At 27.6% G+C, this 10,626-nt stretch overlaps 1 protein-coding gene across 2 annotated transcripts; it reads left to right on the top strand.

Annotated features, from left to right (window-relative positions):
• Window positions 1-3,057: 3,057 nt before the first annotated feature.
• LOC111678947 (heparan sulfate glucosamine 3-O-sulfotransferase 3A1) lies at window positions 3,058-8,157 on the top strand. Of its 2 annotated transcripts, none has more exons than XM_046945756.1 (3): window positions 3,058-3,182; window positions 3,596-4,068; window positions 6,330-8,157. In XM_046945756.1, the coding sequence occupies exons 2-3, from the start codon at window positions 3,626-3,628 to the stop codon at window positions 6,835-6,837; spliced, it is 951 nt and encodes a 316-aa protein (XP_046801712.1). In that variant the 5' UTR covers window positions 3,058-3,182; window positions 3,596-3,625; the 3' UTR covers window positions 6,838-8,157. The 2 variants fall into 2 exon arrangements, with proteins under 2 accessions (XP_046801712.1, XP_023296175.2); XM_023440407.2 differs by having other exon boundaries at window positions 3,062-3,483.
• The last annotated feature ends 2,469 nt before the right edge of the window (window positions 8,158-10,626 follow it).

The raw sequence follows: 10,626 nt of genomic DNA, 5'->3' as shown, positions 1-10,626 counted from the left end.
CACAAATTAATGTTCCCTAATGTACTTTCTAAATATAAAAACCAGAACATTTAAAAAAAAAACATTATTTTTGTATAATTTTATTTCGTAAAATATTTTTAATTCGATTAAAATTATAAATTGTTCCTGTTATTATATTAAATAAATACATATATGTATGTATATGTACTTGATAAAAATAATGGAGTGTAATTTTTTACCTGCTCGTTCATCGCCATGTTTGTTTTGCTTTTTATAATTATGTTTATATTATCAAGTTATTTACGTACAAGTACGATTTTCATATGAATTGTATTTGATAGGGTGATCGATTATGCGCCAAAAAACCGGTTTTCTAATCGAATAGATGTCATTTGAAATAGATTGCACAATTTGTTATAATTTTTACATTATTCATAAGCAGGCTTCACGCAATCTTTTTGCAATTGTTATATCATAACTTTTATGAAAGTTTTTGGAACAGCGCTGATATTGGCGTAATTATTTTGTTAAAATTTCAACTTCTTTATCTGCATATCAGCGACCAAAATACCAATTTTATAGACCGAAACTGCTAATCATATTTCAAATCCGACTTTAGTATACTATTCTACAGAAAAATTTAAGATATATAAACTTAATTTGACAGAATTTATGTAGATGCACTATAAATGCATTAATATTCCATATATAACTTGTATAATGACAAATTACTGGCCTTATAACTTTCGTGATTTTCGAAATATAGCGTTGTAAAGTTTAAAATCTGAAAATTTTAAATCTCGTCACATCTTAAGGGTTAATGATAAACAATTTTTTGCACCATTTGTCTAAGCAAAAAGCATACTTTGATTATGCACGAAGAAAAAAACTAGAAGCATTTATTTTTTGAAACCAAGCCTAATGCTTTTACACAGTTAGACATTTTATCTCAAAGTCGCTCTATGACTCATAGTGCAATGTCTGTCTATACGTAATTTCAGGTTGTACAATTCATATTTATGATCAGTATGTGATCTGATTTTATCTTTAATTATTTTGTTATAATTTTTGAATTTTCAAAAGAGTAAAAACACTATGGTATACATTACAGCCGGTTGTCTATATTAGAGCTCAATAAAATATTGTGAAAATATTGTCCTGAATACCCTCCTTCAGCTGCTTTTGTATTAATAATTTTTTAATTGGTGAAATATTTGTGAAATAAGTTTTCTCATGTTTTTTAATAGAAAGAACATTACAAACACCACTTTCTTTTATATGTATGTTATTAACGCTCTAATATATGATTTATGCCGGCTTTACACGATCACACAAGTAATATGATCTGTCAACATTTCTAAAGTAAAAAAAGTTTATTTTTTAAAATCTTTATTTGGTAATGAGTAAAAAGTGTTTACGTAATTTTCGAAAATGAACGAACAATTGTGGATGATCGTTAAACAAATTTCAAGTATATTTTCTGTATATAAAAGTAATATTTGTGCCAAATTTTGCATGGATATCATTGTTTGCACCTTGAGCTTGTTCGGGAGCTATGACCAATTGTGGATTGATCAAAATTTTACAATGACTTTTCTATGCATAAAAGTAACAATTCTCTCCTAGATAATGTGTTATTTATATGACAAATTGTGGTCCAAACGGAAAAAAACTTACGGTTACATTTGCGTCTATAAATGTGATATTTATGTATAAATAATTAGGTAATGAGTTATGGTCGTTGAAGCGATTTTTGGGAGAGAACCTTGTATAACAGCTATGGTATTGTAGACCGATCGAAAAAAACATTTATGTATATAAAAGTTAGTAGTAAGTTTTGTATAGATATCTTAATTTGGTGGCGAGTTATGAGCGTTAAAGTGATTTTCGGGAGGGGACCTTGTATGGGAGCTATGACCAATTGCGGACCGATCGGAAAAAAATGTTACGGTAACATTTATGTTTATAAAAGTAATATTTGTGGTATATTTTGTATAAATATCTTAATTAGGTAGCGAGTTATGAGCGTTTAAGTGATTTTCAGGAAGGGACCTTGTATAGGAGCTTTGACCAATTGTGGACCGATAGGAAGAACATTTTACGGTAACATTTATGTATATAAAAGTAATATTTATAGCAAATTTTGTATAAATATCTTAATTAGGTAATGAGTTTTGAGCGTTTAAGTGATTTTCGGGAGGGGACCTTGTATGAGAGCTATGACCAATTGTGGACCGATGGAAAAATAGATGTATCTCTGACAAAATTCATCAATTTATTTGCAGTAGTTTTTGTAAAAAGAACAAATAAATATGTGAAAAATCCCCATTTTTTTCGAGGTCGTCTTAAATTTTTACTCATAACCCGGAAACTATTTCACCGATCTTACTGATTTTCAATTCCAAACTGCTTAGGATAACAATGAATATTTTGAATGAATTTTGTGGAGTTTCATTGCTTCGTTTTAACGTGAGCGTGTTTTATACAGACAGTCGGTCATATCTAGATCGACTCAGAATTTCATAAGGATCAAGAATATATGTATATACTTTGTTGGGTTTTAGATGATTGAATGACAAACTGATATATACTCTCTATCACCACTGATGGTGTTGAAGGGTATAAAAAAAGGATTATATCTCGAATAAAATGTTATGCCAATATATCCCTCAACCAAAATATAGTAACAATTATAATATCATCAAAACGCGTACGCCGCAATATCTCGCTTATCGAACATGATATTTTCGGTGACTTTTAAACCAATACCAATTATGCTAAGGAGAAGCTGTGTGATTGATAAAATTTAAATTAACTAAATCTTATCACACATTTTCGTATATATTTTAAAATTAAACTTTTAAAATAATTAGAAAAATCCGTTGAATATAAAGCAAATAAAAATAAATAAAATTAAAATTAAATAAAAAACGGGTTATTCGAAAAATCAGTATTTACAAAGAAAACGACAGTAGTAAAACAGAGCAAACCGGTTTAAAACCCGGTAGTGCATACATACAGTAAGAGTTTTTGAGGGAACAGACAGCTAACGGTATTTGTTGCTACTTCCCGTTTTTATCAGCTGATTTCTTACTCAGTTGTAAGTTGTAAGTGTGAGTACCGTTCGTATAAAACAAAAAGTTTGTTGAGTTTTGTTTTCATGGTCTTTGTTTTTGTTTCAATTTACATATAGTAGGAAAAGGGAGTGTAAAAGGACAAATGTAATAATTTTATTTGATTTAAGTCGATGAAAAGTAAAAGCACCTCTCGTATAAAATGAAGTTAGCAAAAATAAATATAAAAGATACATAAGTGAATGAAGAACAATAATTAATGTAATACTTTATTAATATAATATCAAGTCAATCGAATTAAAAAATGAAGAAAATTTTTGTTAATTGGTTTAACAACTTGAGCAATCGTAGCCTTGTGATTACCATATTGATTTGCATATCCTTAATATACGTATCGTACACATTTAACTCATGCTTAATTACGAGTCTCGGACGCACCTTAAAGAATGTAAAAATATTAATTTCATTTAAACATTGTTATGTATACATACATATAATTTATAAATATGTACATATGGATATATATTTACATATTTTCTTAATGCATTTTTGCTATTTAGAATCCTTTTAGAAATATTTTTAAATCATCAATGTTACATGTCCAAATCGCAAATGTAGCAAATATGACTGTAAAGGATGATATAAATGTAACAAGAACAAAGACGTTATATGGAATGCCACTAGATTCATTGTTGAACAAATCAGCAACTCGTATTTTGGATGGTTCACCAAAGTATCGACTCTTACGACAGCAGGGTTCTAGACCATTGCGCCATTTACCAGACACTTTAATTATAGGTGTTAAAAAATCCGGAACCCGAGCTCTACTGGAATTCATACGACTGTATCCCGATGTTCGTGCTGCTGGCTGCGAAGTACATTTCTTTGATCGCCATTATCAGAAAGGTTTGCACTGGTATCGGCATCACATGCCATACACGATCGAAGGCCAAATAACAATGGAGAAAACGCCCAGTTACTTTGTTACCAAAGAAGTGCCCTTAAGAGTCCATCATATGAATGCAAACACTAAGTGAGTATAAATACATATGTACGTATGTATGTTATGGATGACAAATTCTGATATCATGAGAAAAGATATTGGAATTTTTTCATACAGTTGAGTCTAAATAGAATAAACCAATTCATGCAAGGGCTGTTCACTTTATGCAAACAAAGTGACTTTAAAGAGCGAATAAAATGTTAATAACTGCCGGTCCACACTAGGAAACACTTTTGGGAAACTTTTGATTTTGTGTGAAAACGAAAGAGAAAGTAGATCACTCATCTCTCTCACGGTACGGAGTTTCCCGTACTGGGAAACTTTTTTTGTTGGTATTCTCATTCGTACAACAGCAAACCAATGCAATTAATACGTAGTTTCTGAAACAAAAGTTTCTATGTGTGGACATTAAGAAAACTTCAAAAGAGAATTAAGAAAAAATTTCCTAGTGTGGACTTTTTGTGTGTATTTTTTGTGTCTCAATCATAAATCATCATTTAACCGTCAAAACTATTTGTTTTTAATAATAAACATATTTTATGATATTTCTACCTATTTTTTTATTCTTTATTTTAACTATAGAGACATTCTTATTAATTTCGATTGATTTTAGTTGTTGTAATCTGCATAATTTGACAAATATACTTCAAACTTCCCTATATTGAGTTTTTGTATGATATGATATTCAGTAAATATGTGTAAATGTGATATTTTGTATACACTCCACCGCCATCAGTGATAATAGAAGTTATATATAAGTTTGTCGACCTGTGTGTAACACCAAGAAATATTCATTTTAGTCCCAACAAAATATATATATTCTGGGTCCTTGTGATATTCTGAGTCGATGAATTTTGTCACACATTATTTTTTTTTTTTTGCCTGTGATTTTAAAAATTATAACAATTGATCCAAAATTTCTCATAGCCCCATACAAATGTATATATTCCCGAACATTAATTTATCGTTAATAAGTTCCTCTAATATATCGGTATCATCACAAAATTTTTAAAATTTGAATATAATATGAACGAAGATCAGACGACGAACGTAGATCTGTATCAGACTATAATTTGTCATAGCTTCCATACAAGGTCCAGTTCCGAAAAACACTTAAACGCACATATTTCGTTGAATTATAAAGATATCAGGATAAAATTCGAATTGAATATGTTTTGTGTACACAAAAGTCATTCACTTCTGAAAATTATATAATTCATTATTAAATGATAATGATGATATTCGTTATTTGATTATGCGGCAACATCAATTATCCGGGATGAAAAAATGGAATATTTTTGCATCGACTTAAGTTTATTTTTGGATTGATTTAAATTTTTCTGTATCGTGATTACGTGAATATATGCAAAATTATTCCCTTAAAACGAAAATACAAAATTTAAAAATAACAGACAAATACTATTTCATGATTATTTTTAGATATTATTATTAATTTTATTCTTAGAATATTTTTTTATTTTTAGTATATTTCAGATATTTTTCGATTTTTTTTTAAATAATAGATAAAATAAAAATAAAATATATGAACATTTGTATAAAAATCCCTTTTCAGAAAATCATCATCAGGATTTTTTTGACAATGAAAATCGTCTATATAATGATAAACCCTCAAGAGAAATCAACTGAAAATTTATTTTTTATTTGATTTTCAGAACAGAACTCTTCATTTGTAATTCTGGCACAAAGTATAATTTGTGATTCATGTCTGGGGAACAACAACTCAGAGAGAGAACCAAAAATTTAAAAAATATTTATAATGACTCCATCTCAACTCTACTGTTTGTTAGCTAATATTAAAATTCTTTGTGCAAATTTTTAAGAATTTAATTCAATTTAATTCTCAGATAAATGAGTTTTTATATAATTGTATAATTCATATGTATGGGAGGTGCAGCCAATTTGTTACCCAAAATGTTTACATGGATGTTAAAGTTCTGTTATGTATTTAATACATACAAAATGTGAAACTCTGTTAATCCGGCTAATTTTTGTCCTAGATAATCATTTTGACACTAAAGTGACTCCGACAAAATTTGAGGACTCTGTTACATTTTCTCAGATATACTGATTTAATATTTTTTTAATATGGAAGGTACCACGCCTACCATAGAAATTCCTTCCATTTTGTTCATAAATATTCTTGTTGAACAAAAGGTTGCCTATAGTTCTTTCCAGACTTGCCGAAAGACACGTGAATAAAATTCCAACATACATACATTCAATTTTTATATAAATGTATATAGATTTATTATATTGAGCCTAATTTACAGACTTCTGGTAGTTGTTCGAGATCCCGTTACTAGAGCTATATCCGATTATACACAAGCAGCAAGTAAAAAAACAGATATGAAACGTTTTGAAGAGCTGGCCTTCGTAAACGGAAGTTATGCAGTGGTCGACACTAACTGGGGACCTGTGAAAATTGGAGTTTACGCCCGATATTTAGAAAAATGGTTGCAGTTTTTTCAACTCTCACAATTACTCTTCATCAGCGGTGAACGTTTGATTATGGATCCAGCTTATGAAATAGGAAGAGTCCAAGATTTTTTGGGATTGAAAAGAGTAGTGACCGAAAAGCATTTTTATTTTAATTCAACTAAAGGATTTCCCTGTCTTTTTAAATCAGAAGCACGTTCAACGCCACATTGTTTGGGCAAAACTAAAGGGCGCAATCACCCTCACATTGAAACAGCGGCGATTGAAAGACTGAGAGATTTTTATCGACCATTTAATAATAAATTTTATGAGATGACAGGAATTAATTTTGCTTGGCCCTAGATATAAAACGACGAGAGCTAGATAAAAATATACAAAAAGACTTACGGTTGTAACATCTTCGTTAATAACAGATGTGTTGTGGATAAAAAAATATGCACAAGCTTGGAATTTATAAAATTTCCAAATGAACATGAAAAGCATTTATGTAACTTCTTACTCCGATATTTAAAGGAGACATAAACCGTAAAATTAAATAAATATTTTATAACTATAATATACTATTTATTACACTCAATGGAGAAAGATGTATACATACATATTAAACAATTTTGTAGACTTTCTTAGATGTTTTTATTATTTGTTAAACTATTTACGTATAAAAGTAGCTTTATCATAATAATTAGGAAAAAATATAGTTCCTTTGATAACTAAGGAAAGATTAATTTAATAAAGTATCGAAACAGTAATACCATATTTCAACTACTAAAGATGTTCTTTCATTCTCTTATTGAAACGCGAAAGCGAGTAATATTTTTTTTGAGAGTGCAAATAGAATTATTCAAGTTAATTTGATAGTTGCTCGCTTATCATTATGTAAGACCTTTACTCATTAAGATGTAAGATCCAGTTACATACATACTTTCAAATTGTGACTATTAGCTAAGTCTAAATTTTAATAAATATTTTAAGTCCTACAAGTTATCCACCTTAAAGATCTACTTATTAACAAAACATAACAAGGTGTGTAAGAAAGCGTAATCGCAATGTAGTTGTCTAAATTAATTTAAATATTTTTAGCAAATTTTTTAAAACATACTTGCCTAAACGATTTTGATTATCGGTTATATGATTTTATCATGTTCTGTCTAGAATAGAAAAAAATAAGCAATATATACTCATATCGATAAAAGCTAGCTACCATTTTATTATATGATTTATTGAACATTAATTAATTACATTTTGCATATTGCAAAAATATTATCATAATAATTAACACATATTTATAAACATTTAAATAAAAATCTTATTAAATTTTGTACAATAGAAATAGTTGTTTCATTTACCTTAAACATAAATGACCCAAAAATTAAAATCAATTTATAAAACCGATTCCATGTACAAACAGCATCATAAAACTGTCAATTATAATTTATATTTCTGTTCAATCAGGGTGATGCGTGTGTGCATAAAAACAAAAAATGTACCTTTCATTCATAGAACGAGAAAGTCTAAAAATATTTTCGTACATACGTTCCATATTGAAAAAAATCCACAATTTTTTCCTGAAAAAATACTATTGAAAGTACTGATTTTTAAGGTTTAAAGGCGTTGAAAATATTATATTTTTCCTTATTACGAGAATCACTATTTATTGACGTCTTATTTACTTACAAATTTACTGCATCATCCAGTTATACGCTTTTCTTATTTGCAATACTTGCTCTAAAATTTAATATTTAATCATTTTCGACAAATAAACACTTTTATTAAAAAACAGCATTTACATAATTTTTATAATAATTTTATGTAAGTTTATTTCGCATTTAATATTTTGTTTTTGTATAATAAATTATTGAATTCATATATAGTTTAAGTTATAGAAATAAAGTATTTAATTTATTTGTAAATGTACTAAAAAATTAAATAATTAGCCGTGTCATCGCGAATATTCACTTGTTTGTAATAAATTATAGTGTTTAAATTTACAAGTTTATTTTATGTCTTATTTTGTAATTATCCAATTAGTTCTTCATATATTGAATACTTTTCATGTATGTACTTCTAAACATTTTAAAAACTAAAAAAAATTACTTAAATTATACGAGAGTACTAGAAATTAATAGGTAACACAATATTAAAAGTTTATAGAAAAAAGAACTGTGAAGGAAATTGTTATTTAAAGGCAAAATGGTACATATACATGTATATACGTGTCATCTAAAAAATATTAATATATAAACTGAACAACTTAAACTTTAGTCGGGAAACTTACTTTTTCTACATACAAGTCATTTTAGGAAAAAGGAAATCATTTACTATTCTTTCAGAAAAATAAAAATAATTACATACAATAACAAAGAGAATTTAAAAATGTATGCATATATGTACATTATACCGACTCACTCTGTATGGAAAGCAGAAACGTATTTTTGTACTCTCTCAAAATGTACCTTTCATTCTTTTATGATGATATAAGTCTAGCGATGGCTATATGTGAGCTGGACCAAATTGTAAAAGGTATTTTTAAATTATTTTTTTCTAAGATGCATCAAACGTAATGTTAGGGGCGCTCAGCGGTATAATTTAAAAGAGATATTAAAGCCGCATTATTGTTATATTCCAAAATAATTTAAATTATTAGGTTTTTCATTAATATAAATAAATGGACACATTATGTGTTAGACGCTGATCACATATTGCATAATTTGTAAAATTTTAAAAGTGAGTCGATCGTAATCATGAATATGTGTTGTTCTTTAAAATTTTATTTTTTATTTCAATTCAATATAAAGCAATTCTTTTAATCATTGCATAAAAAACGACTAGGGATGTATTCATCATAAAAAATTTAAACAGAATGTAATCAAAATGTCTGCGACTTGAAAATTAGCTTTCTTTCTTTTCTGTTTAGAATAGGATTAAAAACGATTAATATTTTTTTAAGTATAATTTTTAAGTTATGATCATGGGACCGAAAATTAAAATTGTAAAAAATCGCAGTTTGGCTGTTGCAATATTTGTAAGTAAATAGAAATGTATAATTGTATTATATTATGAATAAATTAATCAGTAATCAGTTTTTTTTTTAAATCAACAACAATTGCGTGAATACCTTAATTGTGAGTTAAAAAATAAATAACTGATACTGACATTTGCTAATTTCGTTAGCCCTACAATTGCAAAAAAATAAAGCATCAGTTAAAAAAACAAGGCTTTTGCTGTGGAATTTTAGATAGCTAGACGAAAATTGGCAACTTTTTCTTACCATTATAATATAAATATCAAAAGTCACCACAAATATCGTGAGCGCTAAGCAAGATATTGGTGGTCCAGGGTCAGATTATTTTCGAATATCTTAATTATGCGTTCCTATGCTATTATAATGCTGTTTCCCAGCTATAGTGGATTATATTTCCTATTTTAAATCTTAATATTTAGTCCCATAGAGTATTAGAGCAATGCGTTTTTGAGGAAAAGAAATTTAACTTATTTTTAAATTAAAAATGTTGAATTATGTTTGAGTTGATTATTTATTTTAAGTATTGCTTACTAATCATTTTAAGAAGAAATGGAAATAATGTATCAGCAATTTATAACAGATATTTGGGAGAATAAAAACTAAAAATGATTACTCTAAGACCTCTTAAAGTTTTCTCGTACTTGTGATTTAAACTCGAAGAATTTTGGGAAAAATGCAAATTTAGTAAATCTTTCAAAATACATTTCGAAACGAAAACAAAATAAAATCTGAATAACAGTATTATGAAAATCGTAAAATATTAATCCTATAGAACTGGGGTCAATGTTATTTTTTATTAATACATATTTTGCATTTATGTTTTTAATTTTATTCCTATAGAACTGGGGTCAATGTTATTTTTTATTAATACATATTTTGCATTTATGTTTTTAATTTTATTTTTTGTGGATTTTCATAAAAGGTTTTTAAAGCGAGAATATCAAAATGAAGTTACAATTTTCCCTTATAACGAATTTGCAATCATTGAAGGAGATTCAAATGCTCTGTCTCTTAAAATAATTTAAATACATCATGATTTCACAATTAGATCCGAAAAAAACATTTGATAAACTCTTAGATACCGTATTATAAAATGGTTAAGCGAAAAT

This window comes from Lucilia cuprina, chromosome 3 (genome assembly GCF_022045245.1).
Source record: "Lucilia cuprina isolate Lc7/37 chromosome 3, ASM2204524v1, whole genome shotgun sequence".
Taxonomy (NCBI): Eukaryota; Metazoa; Arthropoda; class Insecta; order Diptera; family Calliphoridae; genus Lucilia; species Lucilia cuprina.
The sequence above is the reverse complement of the archived record's forward strand: the minus strand, read 5'-3'. Positions and strand labels throughout refer to the sequence as shown.

Bases quoted from the DNA above. Each gene is read 5' to 3' on its own strand.
- LOC111678947 (XM_023440407.2), top strand. From the start codon at position 3,340: ATGAAGAAAATTTTTGTTAATTGGTTTAACAACTTGAGCAATCGTAGC. The intron at 3,484-3,595 runs GTAAAAATATTA...TTTGCTATTTAG, and splicing joins TCGGACGCACCTTAAAGAAT to AATCCTTTTAGAAATATTTT. The intron at 4,069-6,329 runs GTGAGTATAAAT...CCTAATTTACAG, and splicing joins CATATGAATGCAAACACTAA to ACTTCTGGTAGTTGTTCGAG.